Genomic DNA, 23,940 nt, shown 5'->3' with positions numbered 1-23,940 from the left:
AATAAAAAATAAAAAAAATAAAAAAAATTAAAAAAAAAAAATTCAAGCAAAATGGTTCTCATTATTTCAATTCTATACCTTCATGTTAAAACTGCCATAAACTCACTTACCTTTTGACTCTACAGGAAACAATATATTCTTTTGTTCCCAGATGTTTTGATCTTAAACTTTTTTCTTTTTTCCTTCCAAAAGACAAGCTGGATCATGAGAACATCTGAAGATACTTTTCTCATGCCCAGGAAAAGAAAGTCACAGCTTACATGAAGAATACATGATTGAACTCCCAAATTCCCATTCAATTAAATGTATGTGTTCCACTGTTTATGGGCAAAATAAAAAAAGACAGTGACATGCTTACATTTACCCTTGAAAACTTCATTGAAATCTTACAAGTTTGAAACTACTGAGGTTTGTTTGCTTTGTTTTATTAGAAAAAATACTCAGGCAAGGTCTACAATCATCTGTCAATTATAAATGACTTACAAGAAACTCATGAAGCAATAAAATTAAAAAAATACAAATACAAACTATATCTGAAACACTTCTATTTGGCAATTTTATAACAAATTCATAAAAGAAACAAAGATTGTGGATTATTTTATAGGTACAGAAAAAGCAGTAGGTGAAGTGCTCAAGCAAAAAACAAAACAAAATAAAAAAACACTGCATTTTTTTTTTTTCCAAAAATAAAGTCACATCACTACAGATTTTATGAATAATACCCTTATTAAACAACCATTCCAGAACATCTTATATTAGTGGTGCTTTTAATCTGCACTTTATTTTGCTTGATAAGATTTTTTTATTTTTTCCATGTATATAAGTAATATTTTTAACCCATTGGAGCTAAGCAAGACTCTTGTGTCAGTACCAATGCAGAATGCATTTGTGTTATATTAGGGTATGCTCACTTCCGCAACCAAAGGGTTACTTCTAAGTTTTATTCTATTTAATAAAGATTTAGTGTAAAAACTGCTGGTTATTAGTTTCACTGTAGTAAACTCCTCCCCAATAAGGAGGACTAACTCTGCAGTTTGACTGCATATATCCATATAAATTTTACGTATTAGTTCCTTCCAATAGCAAGTGAAAAAACTAATTTTGCATTCACTATTAGAAAGGAGCGCCATGAATTAATTATGGGTACTATTCATCCCTCAAAGATTTCTGGGAAGGATGTTCAATGTGATTTTGTTCTTACAACAGATATTAACAGTAGTATATAGTCCCTTAGGTATGCAAAAGAAGGGGTTTTTTTATTGTTAAGGAAGGTGCTTTTTTAAACAATTCTTCTGGCAGCACTAGTGAATTACAATATCCTTCAATATTATTTCTACCGTAATATATACATTTTAACTTTCATGCCTCTAGAAAAACATCTACAGTACATTTCATAATATAAAAATATATTACAAATCTGCTGAAATATTTACAAGCAATGTCCTATTATCTATATGCAACATTTTTGTCTCCATACAAAGACTAACAGGTTAGACACATCTCTATTTGTCAGTTAAAAAAATCCATGGCTTCTTGCTTATTAAGCAAGAAAATGATTTTACTTTCCTTTTCAAAGCCAACTTTGGTGCATAAAGGATTGAATTTCTAGATATTTTTTTTAAAAATACCATTTTCTTTACAACTAGAAAACATTAGGCCAAATAAAAAAAAAAAAGTATACTTTACAAGTGAATGGGGATTCTACAGGTTCAAAAAAAGTAAAATAAAAGACAAATAACACTAACTGCTTAAGTAAAGGTTTTTCAAAAACCGTCCACTGATATGGATCACAACAACAAAAAAAAGATCATTAACATACTATACTACTCCTGAAAAGGGGGGATTAGACATACTGCAACACTCTTAACATCTTTAAACCGTACTATATGTATTCATAGTTGAATGGAAGAGACAAGCATTCCATCAACACGTTTTTTTTGTTTTTGTTGTTTTCTCTTAAATATTATTCAACATATTTTATGGATCTGCAAAAGGACACAAAGTTACAAATGACAAATGATTACTATCCACCATATTGAAAGGGTGACAGGATAATCGCTCTGTATCTGTTTTATTGTCTGGCATGTGTTGTATTTAGTTCACATTGATAAGAAGCCTAATAGCTTGTTAGCAGTTCTCCTGCGAATTGTGAGTGAATGGTGACGATTACTTTCTTTTCATCAATATAAACTACTGTATTCACTAAAGAAAAAAAGCAGCTTAAAGAAGAAAGCATGCAAAGCCTTTTACTTGCTTCACTAAGTTGCCAGAAGAGTGTTTGCTCAATCTCCCACTGTACCATTCCATGAAAATGTGGATATACAGTAATATATTAATATATTCCACAGAAGCATCAACTTCATTCACAGAATGTTCACACTAAGCATAAATATTTATAAAAAAAAAAAGATGGGATTTGACTAATGTGCAACTTTATTTCTAAATCCATTGTCAGTGACTAAGACTGCAGGTGTCCCCACACGCTTGGATTTTACCTCTTCAACCTCTTCTGGGGCATTGTTCTGTAAAAGAAGATAGGATACCTTTTAGAAAAAGATCCCGAGATGTAAATCCAAGTTACCTAAAGCATATTATGAAATCATGACTATAAACAATCATTTACTTTGATTTAAAGCCATTTTATGTAATCTCAAATTAGCATACATTTCAGATGATTTCAAAGTTTCCATTAGCATCAACATTTTATCATGACATTAATATCTGCGATTGAATTCCTCTGACCACTTTTTCCACATGCAATATTTTGGCCTTGAACGTTAATTCTTAATGTCTCCTAGTCGGTCCCAAAGCTCTTTTTAATCACATACTGATCTATATTGATAAAAAAACTGGTAATTGATAATGTATAGGGACCTTAATTTTATTTGGAAGAGGGAGAAAAGGTTGCTCATTTTTCTCAATGGACTTCACCGCACAGATCATTTTTCAATATTATTTTCTTTTTAAACCAAACTAATAATGTATCAAGTTCTGCAAAGTTACCTGATATAAAGACAACTAACACTCAAGTTAGGTTACAAAACAATCACCACATTAAGTGGTTTTAAAATACATAATCCAATTTCCTCATAATATTTTATCATTAACTGTTAACATCAACAATTCATACGTGATTTAAAAAGATAACACACATAGTATGAGGATTTATTTTCATATTGTGAACCAAGCTTTCATTAACTTGATTAGTTAAATACACTGATAGTAAAGGTGAACTGAAAGGCTTATTGCATATCAAGACCTCAAATTAGCAGCCTAGGAACTCCTTTAGACACTTGGCCATTGGAAGTTAAAGAAACTCTGGCTGTGGGAAAACAATTATTTTCTTCCCACCCAACACCCTCCTCCATTCCCACCATTTTCATGCATTTTTAAAATAAACCTATAAGCATGTGACATTAGACCTTCAAAAACTTAAAGAGACAATTAAGCATTTCAGATTACCTTTAAAAACTGTACACACATACAACTGTGGGTACTGACAATTATGTAAGCACATTAATACAGAAGGGGGAGGAAAAAAATAAAATCAAGAAATTATTAGAAACAAGATGGGTTAAAAGCCAATCAAATCCTAAAAACATAAATGTGAATGCAGCTTAAAGACAAGTGACATGTACCGTCCCCCCCGTTCCCCTTTTAAAGAATCTTGTATTAAAAAAATAACGGTACTTGTATACAAGTACAGATTTCAAGGTAATACTGCATGTATTACAGCTGAATATAAATTATGTAAAGATAAATTTGGACTTTAAAAAAATTGGTATACAAACCAGTATGTGATCTTAACAGAAGTGATCTTTCAGGATTCCACTGTATGTACCTCCTTTACTAGAATTTCTGTACACCAAGCACAAAAAAGTAAAATACACTTGGTAAATACACACATTCCCCGTTTCTCAGTAACTAGAGTTCAGTTCAAGAACTTAAGTAATTCTGAAACAACTTAAGACCTCAGAACTTAACTACTGGACGCTGACAGGATCAAGGCTCCCTGTTCTGGTGTACAATGCATTAGCAATTCTGATTCCCCAACGTCAAAAAGTTAAGTGAGGCTTAAGACTATATTTAAGTAATGAAAATTTCAAAATTAAGACATTACCTGTATATGTTTGGGTCCAGAAGCAAGGCAGTATCTTTTGGTAGTTTTGATAAATGAACTACTTTAGTTTTTAACTGATGTCGCTCACTTTCATTTACCCACACATCAGGCAGACTATGAATAAATAAATAAAATAAAAAAATATTCAAAAAAGATAAACTGTTTTTCTTACCATAAAATTATGTGGTAAACTAGTACATATGAAGTTTCTATATGCAATCTCCAATTTCACTGGTTAAAAATCACCTTCACCGGAGCGAGGAAAAGACAGCCAATCTTTAACATTATACTCCAAAGTCTTTCAAGTTCTCAGCATGAAAAAGATGCTAAACAGAATTTAAATTAATCCAGAAGAATACTAAACCAAACACAGAGTAACAATAGCACTACATTCTCTATTTTATGGGTAGCAGGAACTAAACAAATCTTTGAAAACACTTCATTTCACAAGGCATAAAATTTACTGCAGGCACACTAGTTTGCTCTAAGTGTCCTAATACCCTAACTCAGCTGGAGTTTAAGTACCTTCTGAGGAAATTCAGGCGATCACCATCATGTATTTTGGCTACACAACAGCTCTTACTGCTAGATGGAATAAAACCTGCCATGCTGACAGGAAGCACTGTCTCAGTGCCTCTTGCAGTGAAAACTGCTGGAGGAAAGCTAGAGAGAACATCTATGTTGATTGACCTTTTGATCTTTAACTCTTTGAAATTAAACCTGTTGCTTCTGAGTGGCCTGTTGCATTACTGCATCTTCTACTGAAAGCCAATTGAGTTGTGGATCTTGTCAGGTCGTTAAGAGTGAAACTGTGCTTACAAATGCCATGAGTGCCTCACTAAAAACCTACTTCCCACCTCTTTCCAACAGTTAGCCTGACTAAGGCTACGTAAATAGAGAAGAGATCCGTACTGCTTTCACTACTGGAAAAAATAAAAATAATAAAACGAACTAGGATTATTTTCAGCCCATGTAAAACGGTGGGGTTTTTTCTTTGATTATGTAGCTTTGGATTTTAAGTTGATTCAAGAGCAAAAAAATTCATTTCAGGCTGGGCAGAAAAAAAAACAAACAAACACCAAAAACGTTTGTAATTTGTAATTAAGAACCAGCATTTTGAAGGAAGCTTCAAATGGAGAAACAAAGCATTCAAAATATTTTTTCCCTCTAATGAAAGCCATACATAACTTTACAGACTTTAGCAAATCATTTTTTCCAGCAATGAACGTTAACTGCAATCCAAATTCAACTCTTCAGTAAAAGTACTTAGAAGAAACTATCTAAGAAAAAAAATGACTTTCTCCAATGATACTATTTTCATTTTTCAGGTGAAACTGAAAAGAAATCAAGCAGCAATCTTCCTATCCAGGTTCAAAACAGCTCATGAGTGATGAAAAATACCAGACGGATCTTGTGAAATAAAGAGGATATCAAATGTTGTGAAAAGAAGCATTTTGAAAACAATTCAATTAGAAACTGTATGCTGAAGATGCAAAATGATAAGAACAGCATGCAAAACTTCTCACAGCAAATACCACTGGAGATACGAAGAAAAACACAAGAAAAAACTCAGAATAAATTCCTGCACCAAAAAAATACATGTGTTAATTTCCTCCTTTACAGGAAATATGCTAAAGACTGTAATTTAGTTCTCCTGCAAAAATACTTAATGTACAGAAAATCTGGAGCAATTTAACAGTTTATCCAAATGACTCACAGAAGAAAAGGTTAAATTATTATTATTGGCTCCATCTGGAAGGCTCATTAACAGATCAGTACAATGGAAAATACTCATTATGAGTGCGTTCAGCTTTTCTAAAGTGCATATAAGTATGTAAGACAAATGGATGACACGTCACAGTACCTTGCCTTTTCTGTTCTTAACTGTAATAATCGGGATAAAATTAAATCTACCAAATAATTCCCAACTATATCACTCAACACAGAAAGCACACCCTGTGCCTAACCCAACCAAAATGCAAGAAATACAAAACACATAGTTACTTTGAACTTGTCAACCAACCCTACATCTATCAGGGTCATACATTAATGAATAACCTGTCTTCCCCAGTGTAAAACACCTAACACTTGAATATATTCTCATGAGTTAAAAGAAAAATATCATCTCGTCACTACACTAGTAAATAAATTGGGAATTTTGTCTCCTTCTCATGCCCTCAGCATTACATTTTTAATACTTTTTCTTTCTTCTTAAGATGTAATATTTTTTTCTTTATCTGTAATACTTCAGTGATAATAATTTTAGATCACCGTTGCATATCGTATAACAAACTGTCCTAAAAGGCAGCAAAGAACTACACTTCTGTACTACAATATTTTAATTATTTCCTAGGCTTAATTGAAACTTGGGATCCACAAATGCTGCAAAGAGCAGGTAAAGCTACAGACATTTTAAAGTTGTCAAACATTGTTTAGGTATTTTACCAGCAATCCTAGTTCTCTATAAATGAAAGCTACTATTGACTGATACTGCCAAGTTCACACTACTGCACATAGCTGATCTGGGACACCACAAAACTGAGGAATTTATATCACTTCAAAGGAGAAAGTAGAGATTATTATACTAAGGCTCTTCATTACCTTCAATCACTTCAAAAGCAGCTCTGTATTTAAAAAGATTCCTTTGCTCTATGTAGTAATTGCAGAAACTATGACTACTTCAAAAGAAAGTTGAAGTTATTGAGTAAGTTCCCTTATTAAGTTTTACCAACTTCCAACGTTACTTTTAAGAACGAACTTCTAAACCTGTGCATCCTACCTAATTATGTAGGCATTCATCCTAATGAGAGCTTATGCAGACATACGGACTCAAAAAAGGAAAAACTATTGTAACTATATTTACCTTTAAAAATATATGTTGGGTTTTTTTTTTGTTTGTTTGTTTTTTTTTTTCTTAAAAACTGTATAAAATGTGGATCAAGAAACACTTGCAAGAGCTACTCTCTTACTGACTCTCCTAAAACTGCTTTGCCTACTGTACTCCTAGAGCATAGTGGAAATTTAGCCTACTCTTCCATACAATAAAGATCATCTTTTGTCAAGAGAAAGACTCAATCCCAGCTATTTCAATGAAGTAGTTACGACTTTGTACATCCCAAGCCTACCTGAGGGCACTACTTGTGTATTGCATTACAAACTCAGTTGGAAAAGGACACAACTTTGGAACAAAAGTAATCTAATGTTGAAATAGTGTTCCAAACTTCAGTGGGAAAGCCTAAAGAAGCAGCAATAATATAAGACATGCTTTCAAGGACCATTTGAGGTTATTTTGCTGTTAAAATGTGTCCTCTACGTAAAGATTCTTGTAGTTCTACCATTATACTGATAGGTATAATATTTTTTGGTGCCTAGAAATACTTGAGGATTGTGGTAAATCAGTGGTTAAAAATAAAAATTAAAAAAATCACTGGACAATTCTTTTGTTCTTAAGTATATGGCTGGCAAAGTGATTCGATTATTAGAAGACCTCTTTATTTACATCTATAATGACAAAATGCATTTAAAAAATGCAGCTTAAAGTTTACCCAAACTAGTATCAGAATCTAAATCACAATCAATCAGTAGCTAAAATAAAAACAATTAAATGCAGAACGCGACTGTTCATTTTTCAAGTTTCTGAATTACTTTTCAACAAAATTTGGAGTTTTTTGGGTTTTTTTTAAAGCATTTGAAAAAGGCACAACAATTTAGGAACAGTTTGTTTGCCTCACTGTAAACTCCATTCATATCCTATCATATCACTAGGATTATACTCACATGTCCTCTGGTGTCCAATGCAGCAAGAGTTTTATTTTTCCAGAATCTTCCTTTCTTTTAGCTATTACCTGATAAGAGTTGAATAATTTATTAAAATCAAATCTGTGAATTTGTTGCTCAAATAAATTGTTCTTCATTTCCAACTGGACATTCAGAAAACACATACTCTTACTCCTTCATGGTTGTATTAAACCTACACATAAGTAGAACATGCACGTCACTATTTAAGCCACTCTTGTCAAGATTAAATGTTTTCACTTACTTTAATTTTTTCATAATAGAAGAAAAAGAATCATATACAGTCTTCCTTTAAAAAGGGTTCCAATTTTTAAGCAGCCACTCCAAAAATTTGAAGCGCATGCATTCCTAGATGAGTTTCACCAATATCCTCTATACTTTCACAGTTTCATAAAATATCTATAGAAAATATGAGAAACTAATGCAGCTTCTAGTTTAATTCTAATGACGTAAGAGTAAGTTATTCTCTCATAGATTTTGCATCTGGAAACATCATACTACATGTAACTTCCTAGGTAACCTTTAAGTTATTGAAAGGAATGAATAATTAAGTACTGAATGAAGCAAATGCTACTTAGAGGAACCTACAATATTATTGAGATTGTTTAATGCATACATAACAGGGAGCTTAGCATATTGCTAGTACTGCTACATAGATGGCAAGTACAAAGACTTGTCGGCAATCCACAGGGCATACATTTCCCCCAGCAAGGTTCCAGATGGCAAACTGCAAGAAAGGAGTTCTCATTTCTTACGCTAGTTCACAGGACAACAGCACACAAAACACTTCCACAAAGTAACTTTTCCAGGTATAGGGCACTGAAGCTTGACTCCCATTTTAGTCAAGATATAAAGGTAAAAATGCATGATGTATATAAAATATATATATATATATATTTGTACACAAATAAAATGCAGTCATCAAGAATGGCATTCAAAAGATTTAAAAAATATATATATAAATACTGCAGTATCCAGGAAGAGAAAAAAAAAAAGCCTGTAAGAACTGCCAGAGGATGTCATATGTGCCACAAAAATAATACGAGGGCTGAAACATCTCTGCTATGAAGAGAGGCCAGGAGAGCTGGGACTGTTTAGTATACAGAAGGCTCCAAAGGGACTTTTCTGCAATTGTCTGATACATAAAGCATCAGTGTTCAGGCACTGGAATGGCTGCCCAGGGAGGTGGTGGGGTTGCTGTCCCTGGCAGTGTTCAAGAGGTGTCTGGATGTGGAGCTACGAGATGTGATTTAGTGGCTAGTGGTAGCAATGGTGATGGGAGGACGGTTGGACTGGATGATCTTGTGGTCCTTTCCAACCTTGTGATTCTATGTTTCTATGATATAGGAGGCCCACAAGACCTACAAGATGGAGAGATATTCTTTACTGGGGTTTGTAGTGCTAAGACAAAGAGTAACATTATTTAAAATAATGCCAGAGTGGATTTCAATTAGTGGTAAGGCAATGGAACAGGTTGCGGCTGCCCCAACACAAGGAGGTGTTGAAGACCAGATTGGATGATAGGTCTTTGGGCAGCCTGGTTTAGTTGAAGTTGTCCCTGCCCATGGCATCAGGGCTGGAACTATATGAGCTTCAAATTCCCACCTCTAGCCAACTCTGTATGTCTGTCGCTACAGGATATGTTAGATAAATGTCAGAAAAAATAGTTTTTTTCCTGTAATCTTTGTGCATTAGATAAAATATAATCAACTCTTACATCAAAGATACTGTAAGATTCCTTATTTAGCCACTTGAAATATTGCTACTGCTTTTCCCTCACAGGTCTCAAGCCACATCCATAACAGGATATCCATTTTCTAAGTTTGGAGCAGAGATGAAAATACTTTTTTTTAAAAATAAAGATTGAGAACGTGTAGCCCCAGTCCCTTCCAGCTTAATGTTTTAGTCTTTGCCCAGTCCCAGATTCATTCTCTGCTGCAAATTTGAGCACATGAGCCTGGAACCAAACAAAGATACGTCAGGGCCCACTTTACATGACAAATGAAGTTCACCAACTTTTCTATTTAAAAACATACGTTTTCCTGTACAGTCAAGCTCACTCTCAAGTTACCCTCGTGTTTTAAGGATGGTTCTCTCATATAATGCAAGCATAATGAATACCATATTAAAAAGTCTACAGGTGGCATTTTAAAATATTGTTTGGACATAGTAAACTAGCTATAACCCAGTGAAAGGGAAGAAGAATCTCCACAAGCTGTTCTTCATCCTATCTAAAACTGAAAGAACAAGAGCTAGAAAATCAACCAGAATATACAAGGTCCCAAGTTTATTCTGCACCTAACTTAAAGCCAGAATTACTGCTTTTACTCTTATAAATCTTATTAACTTATGAAGTTAAAAAACAAATAAACAAACAAAAAGATATCTGTGAACAATCTGCCTCCTCTCCCCATGCTTCCAATGAAACAAAAACAACAACAACAAAAATACAAGTGTAAAACTGACTCAAGTTGAAAAATTTTGGACAATTCAATTCTGTCTGAATTACACTGCTAAGAGCAGCACTCCTATTCCAGAAGCCTAGGAAGATCTTCAAGCAATCAGTATTGAAGTAAGAGCTTGAAACAGCTTCTGTTCACACATAAAGAAGCTTAAGGAGGCAGGAAAGTAACTTTCAACAGTATGGAATACAAGCTGTATAGCAAAAGAGCTAATTATGTATTTAAAAGTCTATGACAGTGATAGCTAGGGATGCTTTCACTCAGATACACTTGGAACAAATGCAAGTTTTGCAGACTGTTCTTCATATTTATTGTCTTATCTCGTCCTTTATAAAAGCTCAAAAGCTCAGCAATTCACATGTTTTTGACTGGATCAAAGATCTTCATCCCTTACAGTAAAATGTCTGGTTTTGTTTAATATATAAGTACTATGTCAGCCTTCTGTTAGGAGACAACAGAAATCTGCATATATACATGTCTTGCTTCTTCCCAAATGTATTTTGACATTGTCAAGTTTAAAGATGCATTTTAAAAAGACACAGAAAGTATCCACTACTTTTACAGTCAGTACAACATTCTCCCACTTCCTAGGTAGGTTTGAGCCAGAAATACAGTCATGATGCAGTCAAAAAAATCAATTAAAATAAAAAAAAAAACGAAATGAATCACTATTTTGTGCTAAATCTTCACAGCATTAAGGCCAAGTCTACAAAACTTACAACTGAAATGGAAGATAACTACCATACTACCATATCTGAATAAGGTTGCTCTACAGACTTAAAGTCATTCTGTAAATAATTCAAATCCACTTACATCTCACACTAAAAAAATATAGTTCAGTATGTGAGTGTATGTACAATACAGCTTCATTTGAACAAAAAAATCTTACTATATTACCTAAATTTCATACACTATCCCTGGAACAGAAAACATATTTTGCATTTATTTCTGTGCAGGAAACCTTTAAAGATGTCTCAAATCAGAGATGGAGTTCTACTGACCTCTTCTGGAAAAAGAAACAAATGTCACTCTCCTGCACGTTTACTCACTTACTATGTTTTAGAGGCTTAAGATTTCAAAACAACGAGAACAATATCAGTGTATGTGATCACCAAACTAAAATCTCTAAAAAAAGTCAGAAGTATAGAGAACAGTTTAGCACTCAGTTATCTTGGAGAACTAACCCTATCAACAAAAAAAGATCGAGGGTAACAAGCTAGGTACATTCTTGAACAGTTTCATACCTGCTCTTCAAGTTAAAGAAAAACTGCTTGACTTTTTCCACTTTGTAGTGCAAAGAATCAATGTACCAAGAATTTGACTCCAACTAAAAAAACTAATCAGGAAAATAAGAACATAATGAAGTCATGGGTGGACTTCTGCAAAAGGCTTTGATGATCGTTTTACAATCTTTATGAAGAAGATTTAAAAGTTTAAAGAAGAGATACAGTGACTCTGTAGAAATTCTTCATATCCGTATTTTTCCAGTAAGGTAACTATCCTGTAAAACACTACGCTGTGATGAAGTTCTTATAATGAATCAAGAAATAAACCTATAAATACCTCAGTTTTCAGCAGTTTTATGATCAGATTTTTCACTTTTTGAGTTCACATCGAAACTATGCTTCTTTTTTTTTCATCTGAAGGTGGACCACAGAAACCATAACACACTTTTCCAATTCTGTGTCCTTACTTGCATCTGAGGTAACCATTCGGTCAGTATAATAACTTATACCTACAAGATTGCTTCTATTACCATTCTTACATTAAACAGACTCATCAGTTAAGTTGACGTCCAGTGCAACTGTGGACAATTGTGCATGCTAATAGGGTAGCAATGTGCAGCATACAGCTGGAATCTTAGAACAGTTCTGCCACTGAAACTCCCACAGCTGAGGTATAAGTAATATTAAGTTTCCAGACCTAATCAACCCTCTTCCCATTCTGAGTGGTACAAGCACAGATGAACTGAAAAGGTTTGCAGTGCTTCCTCCAAGTTAATTCACATCAGTTTAAGAGCACATTCCTCCCTTTAATTCCACCTCCTCACAAGTTACTGCAACAGCCAGAGTTGAGCATCCACAACTTAACAGTCTCTCTGGTTAACCCTGCAGATTAAAACAAGCTGTGAACTGGAAGACAACCTCCTCTTCTCACAGAATTTGAAATTCAGTCTTGGCCAGGAAGACTATAGCAAGGTTTAAGTTCAGCAGCAGCAGAATAAGACACCTATAAATCTCTCTTTGCAGCTGGTATGCTCAATGCAGACAAAGTTCAGGACTAACGTTTTGGGAAAAACATCTAACAGGCTAAAGAGATTTGTAACTATCATCAGTCCTGTGGAAGAAAAGGAAACACTAAGTTCCGTGCATATAAAATCATCTTTTGTTTACGGAAAGGGAATGACAGTTCAACAATTTAATCACTGGCTCAAATTAAGTCACAGCTGAAAAGAGAGCAGTCAGCACTCCTTCCTTGGACTGCCTCTGTCTGGCAATTTACGAAGTTCTTCCTTTTGTACTGTTTCTTATTTCTTTTATTCTTAATTAAGTGTCTCTACCTCTTATGCACTCCATCTCTCAATTCAGTAACAGAACAGGAGGTATTATGCTTTTTGAAATTCTGATCCCTGTATTCAAATTCAGTTCTTATTTCTCTATTTTCAGCTTTTCTAAACAAATACGGACATCAATCCTATCCACAACAGGGTACAGAAACTCAAGGTTATTTGCCCACCTGGTACCTGCCTCCTAGCAATTCACTAATATTTCACTGCTAAGTTTTTAATATGTATTATTATTTAAATTTTAAAAGGGAACAATGTATTTATTCAGTATCCCATCTTTTAAACTAAAAAAGGAATATACATGAATTTCACGTTAACACATATCAGTTACACAATTATCCTCACGGTTTTCCTTGTGATAAATAAGTGCTATGAAATGCAACTGGGGAAATTCTTATTTAGAATATTTTCTGCCTGCCAGATATTTCCCCAAGCGTATCGGGTGGGAAACACTGCAAGCTTTTCAATTTGAAACACACAATGACTAGTAGTATTTTTAAAAACTTATTTGCTAACAGAAGTGAATAACTCAACTATTTAAAAACAGTTACTTGTTTTTTATTAAAAGCCATGTTACAAACAGGAATACAGCATTAAATTATTCAGAGATGCAGGTAACAAAAAATGAACAAAGTAATACTTACAGTACTGTGAAATACAACACTGTGTCCTTTTCCTAAGCTTTCTATATGCGCTGAGAGGTTAAAGCAGATGGCTCGATGTCTTATAGCATCCAGTGTTTGTGCATCAAAGAAGTCATGAGGTCTTGCTAGAAATAAAAGAGATCCTTAGTGTTGAACCCGCTGAAAGCATTCTAACACATCTGAGCACGTAAGTAAACCTGAAGTGTCATAAGGAAAACCATTTATCTTTATAAAACTAGTGCTACTATGTCAGAGTTGCAAACAATAATTTAACTGAGAGGATGGCCTGACTCCAAACACTGAGCGGTGATCCATTGAAGTCTGGTCACAACATACTCCTAGATGAAGTAGATATTTTGACAAACTGAATTACACTTCTGAAGTTTTAACCTCAAAGTGATTTTTTTCTCCTTATCTTCCACAATTAAAAACTCACTGTTTTCGCTGAGAACTTCTAGGAACATCTATTGCTACCATTTAGTAAAAAAAAATAAAACCCCAAAAAGGTGGCCCAGTACAAAGGAACTAAAACAAGAACATAAGAAATCCAAATTCTACTTCAATGCAAAAGCAGCCCAATAAATTTCTTCTAAAGCTATACAGATTAACTGGCCAAGGCACCCTTACAGGACAGTCCATAGCTCAGGTACTACTGATATGATTTTAAAAAACAGTATTAAAATATTTCAAAACATGATAGAGCATGCAGTCAGCATGTTAAAAGACACACCTTATTTCTGAACTTTATTAAGAGCCACCTTCCCTGATCTAATTTCTAATTACTAAACAAAGTTCTTTCCAGCTGAATGCTGAGATGCTGCAAGGAGAACAGGAACACTGCAAAGAAATACGAATTTGTAGTCTGTAAACAACATGCACTAGGGAAGTCCTTTTCTATTCTGAAAGGGACTTTTATGGATAATTCTCGAATACTAAAATCCAATTTGGAGTGCATAGAAGGTCCATTAACTCTACCCTAAAAACCACTCTAGTAAAAAATAACTGCTACTAAGCACGTATTTGTCGTACGCTCTCTGAAATATCTCATTCTAAGCCTTTTAAATATAATCTGTATCATACAGTAGCAGAGCAACATGAGCAATGTACTAATGAAAGCATTAAGAGTCTTTAAATCTTATGCGAGAGCAGTAATTCAGTATGCAACGCTGAAAATAAAACTAACAATAGTAGTTAAACTACATAATGACCATATCATCCCATAATCTGCAAAAACAGTTATTTGCAATTCTTCTGTCCTGAATTAAAACAACCTGGACCTTCCTTTTCATCATGATTATCTACCCATTATTTCTAAACAAACTACCATTTCCACTTTAGACTAGTATTTTCTACACTCTGGGGACAAATTGTTGTTACACATTCATCTGTACGTTATGTTCTGTCCTTATTCTATCTCAGCTGGATACTGCCAATTAGGCAATCATCCCACTAAAATGTTTTCCTCAAAGTGGTAACTTCTCACACAGCACAAGGTCACTGATGCAAGCATTTCTTATATAGAAACCATTAATCTATCAAGTAAAAAGGAGTATGGGTCATATTTTTGTGTGTGGACTATCACTTTTCTCTCTTTATAAATTAAGTTTTCAGGGAAAAACACGACTATATGTTGTAATAGACTAAAGAAAAGATTCACATTTCATTATTACTACGAAGATATAAGCAGTAAAAGGTATGAAGCTTCCAGTGCTGAGCATTTTACAGCAGGTATCCCTCCACCCTTATCTTCTACCTCTGGAAGAAAAAAAGCCTATCTTCCTTTGGTCTGAAATTTTGAAAATCTCTACAGAAAAAATTCAAATGCTGATTTAGGAAGTTTGTTGTATCAAATGCCAGAAACTTTTGTGTAGTCTTGCTCCTATTTATAAAACAAATTCTTGTAGATTTATAACAAAAATTCTATAACACAAGTTATGTGACGTAACATACTTTGTATAACGTATAGGTTCACAGAATCTTCTAGGTTGAAAAAGACCAAGGTAAGTCCAATCACCAACCAGACCTACCAAGTCACATCATTAAACCATATGCCCGGCATGTCCAATTCACAGCCTACATGCAGGCTGGCTAAGCTAGAAATGTGGCTCACCCTGGGCAATGGGTGCGCACATGGGGTGGGGCTGGGCAGCGTTGCTTTGTTGGGATGAACTGTCACCTTGGCACCAAGTGTCAAACACTTTACTAAAATTCAGGTAAACAGTAGCCACAGTCTTTACCTCATGTACTTGGTGGGTTGTCTTGTTATAGAAGCAGACCAGGCTACTCAGGCAGAACCTGCCCCTCATACAGACAGGCTAACTGCTTCTCATCACCTGACTGCCCTATGTGCCCCATGTCATCACACACAGGGAAAGTTACAGAGCAGATTACCCTAACACTTAAGACAGACTGACAGGACTGTAATTCCCCAGAATCCTCCTCCCCACACTTCTTCCAGATTAGAGTCACATTCGCTAACCTCCAGACAACTGGGACCTTATCACTTAACCTTGACTGCTGATAGATTATTGAAAATGGCAGGGTGAGCACTATGGCTATGTCCACCAGAGTGCCTGAATGAATAAATTCTATCCAGCCTTGTTGTCTTACGAACACTCAAAACACATAGGAAGGCATGTACAGTTTTCTCAGCAGGTTATAGGGACTTCATCAGTCTTCGAACTGAAGGGACTGGGTAGCCTTGAGAACAATTGATCTTACTAATAGAGACTGAAGCAAAAAAGGAATTAAATAATTCAGGCTTATCCTCATCTTTCATAACAACACTTTCAGATCTAATAAAGATCTGGAGATTCACTTTAATCCTGTTTTTACTCTTGATGTATTTATAAAAGCATTTTTGTCATCTTTTACTCCAGTAATCAAATAGAGTTCCATGTGGGTTTTGGTCATTCTAAATTTTCTCCCTGCACAGCTTAACAATATCTACAGTCATCCTGAGATGTCTGCATCTTCTTTCAGAGCTCCGTTTGGTTTTTTTTCTTCCTGAGTTGCAGAAGCAGCTCTCTGCTCACCCTGACTCATCTCCCCTCCTTGCTTGATTTTCAGCACACTTGGTGAGACTGCTCCTGTACCTTTCACACGTCATCCTATTCTGCCCTCTAAAAATCCAAGGTATTGAATACTGTTAATCACCTTATTGACTTCACCAGGGATCAAAATCAAAGATTTCATCATTGTTATGCCCAAGATAGACTCCAACCATCACATCACCTGAAAGCCCTTCCCTGTTGACACACACACACCCAGGTTAAGTGAAGCATTTTCTCTATCACCACCTGTGTCAGGAAGTCATCCACACACTCCAGGAATCTCAACTGGATTTTTACCAGACATCTGGGAAGTTAAAATACCCCATTAGAACAACTCTAATGAGCATGAGAATTCCAGTACTTGCTTGTAGAATATTTCCTGCCTTCATCCTGGTTGGGTGGTCTATGACAGACTCTCACCATATTATCAATATTGCTGGCCTTTGCCTTAACCCTGAAAGAGTCAACCCTGTCAGTACCACTGCCCAGCTCCATGCAGTCACACTACTCCCTAACACACTGGGCTACCCTACTTCATCTCCTTCCCTATAGTCTCTCGTTAAGAGCACCAAATTCTCCAGGCACATGAATTATCACAGGCCTCAGTGAGACACAGTGGAGGGATATCACAGCCCTGAGACTTAAGTAAAACTTTCAGCTCCTCTTCCTTTTCCAAGCTCTCTGTGTTTGCATAGAGGCACTTAAGCAGGGCTCCCAGTGAAACTGTTTTGCTGGACAAAATAGCTGGAATTCCTTTGTGCTTTCTAGCTGACCAGCCAAATCTATAGCTAAAACACAAATCCCGTGTCCATAAACTGATCGATTCAGCAGACTTAACTGGTCATGTCAAAGCCTTTTCCTTTGACCAACAGAATCAAAGAAGACCATCTGTCCAGAGCCTCTTCCAGCTGCTCCAAGGACCCCACAGTCCTTCAAGATATGCCCTGGACCGCCCTTGAGAGTTTTTGGCACCCACACAAAATAACAGGTGTGGAGAATAGTCGGCTATACAAGCCTCAGTAGTTTCTTGGCAACCTCACCAGGTGGCAACAAACCTCTGGAGAGTAAGCCAGGTCAACAAATGAACACCTTGCTCCACAAAGGAAAAAGTCTCCTCCTGCTATCACCCACTGATGTTTCTTGTGTGGACTGGTCATTACACGGGCAACAGACCAAGTTGGTTCATTTAACACCTATATCTCCCCTGAGATGACAAGTCCTTCCTTTGAAGTTTAGCAGCTCTGCAAGGGCACTTCATTCAATGGGGAAAAACTCTCCCACCACCTTGCGATACCAAGCTTCCATTCCTCCATTTTCAGTATCATCTCCCGTGAGGGGAGAATTCTGGCCATGGGTTCACTGTAGACCACACATGGAACCATGTTCCTCACTCCTCTTCAGCTTTCCCAATATTGTGGTCTTCTCATCACCTACTGCAGGAGGTGCTCTACCTGGGCACAACTTTCAAAAGCAGGTTTACTGCCCATCCCTACCCCAAGAGCAAAGTCCAGGGCAAGAACAGAACAGAAAGTCAACAGGGGAGAATAGAAAGTGAATACCAAAATATTGCTTTTGGTTTTACATAGCAACACATTTTCAGGATTTACCCCTGGATAACATTCAGTGCCTGCAGAGGAAAGGTAACAATTTGTAAAACACATATGAACAGTTTTATTAGTTCTTCACTGAGTGTTAATCCCGTATCTTCAGCTCATCTTATATCTATTAAATATTACAATAATTTTTGGATCAAGACGTCTCCCTTCTTACTTAATAGTATTAAGTTCCACATACACTTCACCTACAAAAGTAAATGAAAATCTTCTGATCAGCAACCTACTAAATGAAACGCTAAGTCTTATGTAACTAATACATTCCCAATGTAAATTTCACCAACAGTTAAGTTTCCACATCTCACATACTTTTCCAGTAAACTCAACTGTTACGGCTGAGTAACATGTAAGTATGTCATCTTTTCTACAGGAAAAGCAAGTGAACACTACAGACAATCTCAGGTTCTTCAAAAGTCACTGAAGTAGCTTCAGAATAGCAATACTATATTTCAGAGACACATTGAATATGTTTGGCTTTGTAACACTGAGGGACTTCCTATAACAATGAATACAATTAAGGGTATCTAGAAGACAAAGAAAGCTACTGTGATCCTGAATTATTCTGCAACATCAAAATTCACATGATAAAGACCAGCCATTTTTTAACCACCAATGTCAACAGCAATAAGGGTGTGCATAGCAAAATATGCTTTTATCATAAAGGAACAAATTTCTAAACTTAAAAGCATAGACAAGAAAAATACTAAGATGCTAAGAAAGAAAAAAAAAGATGATATATTAATAGCCTGAATTTTCTTTTAACTTACAAAACCACATACAATTATCACATATAAAGCCACACAAGTTTTTTTTTTTAGTTTTTTTTTGTCTTGTTTTGTTTTGAATCAGCATGAATGTCTCTTAGAAGGGTGATAAACTTCAGATATAAAACAAGCCCAAGGAAGCAACATAATTGTTTTGCTGCATTTGAACCTTTAATTTCTACATAAGTATACTTCAGTTTCAGCATTATTGACAATTGATTGTCAATACAATATTAATCCATTTACGCACTGCAAACATTTCAAGGTCTCATCAAACCACAGAGATACTGACAGCATTTTTTCTGGAGAAAATTATTTGACAAAATTAATTTTCACACACTCTAAACTGAAAATACTTTATGCGGTTATTCTGGTACTTAGGCCTTTCAGTTAAGTTTCCTTGCCCTCTCTTCTTCTAAAGCTAAACTAAGAAACTTCCAGATGAGCAAAATTATACCGGCCCTTTGTCAAATCAGTGATAATCCACACCAAGTTTTAAAGGAAAGTTACTGATATTCAGCATTTTCAGAAAATGTCATCAACTTTGGATACATTTCTGGGTCACATATTCCCCAGAGAAATACATTTAATAGTCATTTCCCAATTCAGTTAGTTAGAGATGACTTCTGCCTTAAGGCAAAACCATACAGCCACCATTGTGTTTGTCTCTAGAGGTAACAAGATAAAAAAAAATTACTCAAGCAGCTGTCATTTTTCTCTGTGCAACATTTGATTAAGAGAACAGAACACACCATTCAAGTTCAGCAGTTGAGTAAATATTCCTGAAACGTTAAAAACCAATTATACTTCTTTTTCCATAGATTCATTTGAGAACTTTTTATTTACCTCTCCCACTGCCCCATGAAGATAACACTGTGCATATGTGCAGAACAAATTCAGCAGTATATTCTCTTCTTATGACTGGGCCATCTTTGAAGCCCCAACCACAATTTGAAAATTTAAGTCAATAACGTACATAAATCACTAATAAAATGCCAATCTGCATCCTACTTCTACATATACTGAGGGAGACACTGAATAAAGATGCATTAAATCAGTCACCTAAAAAAACTAATATCGATAATTATGCAAACTAAAACACAACTCGCAAATCTGTGAAAGTGAAGTAATTTGAAATGAGTAGATAGTAGATAGATTTTTAGACATCTGTATTTTGTTTGAATAACATAGTCAACAAAACAAAACAGTATTTTCTGAACCTGCCCGTACGTCAAATAAGCCCTTCTTCACACTTAAAATGAACTAAAAGTGTACTGTGAAGTGACCACCTGATTCTTCATCCATCAGACTTTCCTTTTTGAACCTTCTAAGTTATGTAAATTGTTAAAAGTGAAAACTTTGCAAGTCACAGACTGAGGAGGACAGAAATAGCATTCTAACTTCTCTGAACTTTTAATCAGTTTCAAAATTAGAGGAAATCTTGAGATTTACATTTAAGATGCATATAATAATATAATTTGATTATACATCTTTTGGGAATAACCAGGTCTCCCAAGTCTATCATTGCTAGAGGAAACAATTCTCACCTTAAATGACAATTTGTACTTCAAGTAACACAGGTTCATATGAAATTAAAAAACCTCAACTGCACACAGAAAGATCAAGAATACAGCAAATCAACTCTCCCCAAAACTAAATCTTGGCTGTGCTCATTACGTCATTAAGCTAATGAAACATGCTGTTGTGGATATAAAAACATCCAGAAATACTTACGTAATGATCGCCGTCTCTTATTCTTCAACTTTCTTCTTTTATTCATTCCAGCTTTAGATGGAGATTCCTCTTTGGCCTTTGGTTGACTGGCAACTTTTGAAGAGTTTTGCTGGCTGAAGTGTGTGGGCACATGACGGGCAAGTCCTCCCTGAGATGCAAAGCTGGCATTGCACCCACCAACTACACACTAATGAGGGAAGAAAAATGAAACAGCTGCATCAGAGCACTGCATGGCAGTCATTCACAAGGGTTTCATAGATCTTCCAATTTACTTTTTCTGGCTCAACCTCCAACACATTTAAAGAAAGATAAACTCTTAATGAGCATGTGATTCCAAAAATAGAAACAAAAGCATCTGAAATAAATTCCCATCTGAACTTTGCAACTTAGAACAGTTATTTCATGGTGCAATCACTTTTTAAAACTATTATATTCTACAGTATGGTATAACAACAAATTTGTCTTGAACAAGGCACTGAATAATTCTTCTCATAGAAAAACACAACAGAACTTTTCTCCTACAGACCAGCATTATATCTGCTTGCCCTTTCAAACACAGCACTGTTACTCTGTATTACCCCACAGTTCCGCAGCCTTCTGTACTCAATACAACAGTGTTCTACAACTCTATAACCTCTCTCTTTCTGTTGACAAAGTAAATTTTTTCAAATAAAAAAAACAAAAAACAAATCCCCAACCATGTGAAATTTGACAAAGCACTTTGTATAAATGCCATACAAAGTCAATCATTATATTTCACTTGTCTAAAACTAACTAGTTACTAACAAGTAACTTGACAAATTTATTAACACTATTCACATATATTTTGGGATAGTATAATTACTTCAGAAGTATTTAATGAAGAGATGCCATTTTCTTTGAAACAAAAAAATAAGATGAGCTCCAGTGACTAGGAAAAATACAGAAACCACAAGATACGTAAGATTAAGCTAGTAAAGCCCACAGTAACTATTAGTATTTTTGTACTTGGTTTATATTCACAATTCAGTAAATCGTATAGTTAGAGTGGAAGGCACAAAACTTTTGTGCTCTGAGCTTACAAGGGTAAAAGAAAATAGAAGTATTCCATCACGAGCTGCACAGAACTGTGTATCATCTCTTCATTGCAAAATGATGTGGCAGCTGCAACAGCAGTTCAGCAACAAGTAACGGTGCAACTATATACATAACACTAAGTTTTCTCTGAGGACTAAAGAAGAATTTGCAAGCTTAAAGTAATCTGTCCCAAGCCTGCACATTTGATTGAAAGACAAGATGACAGCAGCAGAATACCACTCAGCATGTTTTGTTCCTAACACCCAGCTGTGCTGTTTTCCAACTGTGGCTGCTCAAAAAATGAAACCTGAAATGTTTATCTCTGCCTTGCTCCTAACAAACTGTTTTCTTCAATTATTATAAAACAGGAATACAGTGTTAATAAAGAGAAACATGTTATCCCCGTTGACTTCATACGTGCTACCGAACTACAAGATTACATGATAATAAAAGACAAGAAGAGGAGGATATTTTTAGTAATTTTATTCAAATGGTTTTTAGAAAAAGTCCTTTAAGCTTGCTAGGTACTGAGCTAACTAAAACCACATAATTCCCTGACAAAAAGCTTCAGGACAACGTATGTGACTCTCCCCATCTCCTCCACTAATAAGCATCTCAAGAAACACGGTGATCTCTAACAAAAACTTACCGCCTTGCTCTGTAATTACCCAAGTTCAAACAACAGCAATATTGTACACTTACACTGTAATGACTTACAATAAGAAATAAGAACATATCTGTATTCGGTACAGTACCAAGTACTGTTATCTCATTTACATTATGAAACTTAAATGTAACATTATTACAGCGAACTAATACTGAAGACGAAAAGTTCATTGTATTAGAGATGAACAAACTCAACTCATAGATACAGATAAGTGTGTGTATTAGTTCAACTGCTATTTTTTTTCTCCTGTTCTGAAGTCCTTGAAGCACCTGCTCTCTGGCACACAAAAGCAGTTTCACAAAACTACACTAAGCAAATAAATCTAAACTTAGGTTTAACTTTCATTAAGGTGCTACTGCCAAGCTTCTAGATCTTCCTGATCCTACAAGCGCTACAAAAAGAAAATGGGCACAAAACTAAAGTTATATCCTTACGTTCAACCACACAATAGCAAATTGGAAAGATTGAACTATTAAGGTCTTCCTAGAAGTCAGAAATAACTCGACATCTTGGTACAGTGCGTTTATTACCACTTTTTCAAGTGTAGTATCAAAAAGCAGCACCTTCTGAATATACAAATATAGCAATGGCATAATTTTAAAACATTATAAAACACAACCTTGTAAGACTTTGTAAGACAAAAAGCAGCCTTATTACTGACTGCGGTTTGACCCACAGTGTCACAACTTGAGTTTTCTCTAGCACAGAAACATCACAAACACAGATAATCAATACAGATTCACTACAGAAACTATTTCTTGTTTTACCACAGTTTGACTTTTAAGTCATTAAGTCCTCCAAATATGCAAACTGCAACTGGCAATCATATTTTTCCAGAAAGACTACTTACAGTCTGCAGCCTCAGCATGAAATATCTGCAAAGATCATCACATTCAGGTGCTGTATGGTTTGACACTACCAGAACGTATCATCAAGTAATCAACAGCAGATATATCAAAGACAACAACAAATGTCTTTGTAGTAGACAGAAGACAGTAGAAGAGGAGAAAAAAGAAATTCTTACCTGTTTTTTTTCCTTTTTTTCTCTAAAATAATATATCCAGCAATCCGTTACTAATGGATAAAGTCTCTTCTCTCCAAAGATAAAGGAGCAGTTCAGGCTGTCACTTCAGGATCTCTGGACGGTAAGTCACACCAAATCAGCTTCCCACCAGATAATTATACAGATCTAGAGGGCTTCTAATAAATCAAACTCAACTACTAAGCACAACTTTACACCAGTCTCTTAACTTTTCCCCAAAAACTTTTACGTCAAAATTTTGCATTTAGTTTGCAATATAATAGGTTGGGTCCGGATTGGTGGATATGTTACTTCAAGAGAAAATAAGTCAACACATAAGAAGTTTAATTTCTCCAGTGTACACATACCCACCATTATTAATGGGCAATAGCAACTAATGACTTTAAACAAGACATTAAAGTATCTATCAATATAGATTCTTTTT

The 23,940-nt window shown here is 35.2% G+C and overlaps 1 protein-coding gene across 2 annotated transcripts in view; it reads right to left on the bottom strand.

Annotated features, from left to right (window-relative positions):
* Positions 1-396: 396 nt before the first annotated feature.
* AEBP2 (AE binding protein 2) overlaps positions 397-23,940 on the bottom strand; it is a 49,693-nt gene continuing 26,149 nt past the window's right edge. Inside the window, exons 4-9 of one of the 2 annotated variants that reach the window (XM_072361421.1) lie at positions 20,752-20,938; positions 13,588-13,712; positions 7,898-7,965; positions 4,121-4,234; positions 3,792-3,858; positions 430-2,522 (exon numbers count right to left, since the gene is read on the bottom strand). In XM_072361421.1, the coding sequence (XP_072217522.1) occupies positions 3,804-3,858; positions 4,121-4,234; positions 7,898-7,965; positions 13,588-13,712; positions 20,752-20,938 (549 nt within the window). In that variant the 3' untranslated portion in view covers positions 430-2,522; positions 3,792-3,803. Of the gene's footprint in view, positions 2,523-3,791; positions 3,859-4,120; positions 4,235-7,897; positions 7,966-13,587; positions 13,713-20,751; positions 20,939-23,940 lie in introns of both variants that reach the window. The other variant, XM_072361422.1, reaches the window with a different exon arrangement.

Source organism: Excalfactoria chinensis, chromosome 1 (assembly GCF_039878825.1).
Source record: "Excalfactoria chinensis isolate bCotChi1 chromosome 1, bCotChi1.hap2, whole genome shotgun sequence".
In the NCBI taxonomy this organism is placed as follows: domain Eukaryota; kingdom Metazoa; phylum Chordata; class Aves; order Galliformes; family Phasianidae; genus Excalfactoria; species Excalfactoria chinensis.
Note: the sequence above shows the minus strand (reverse complement) of the source record. Positions and strands in the feature narration are given on the sequence as shown.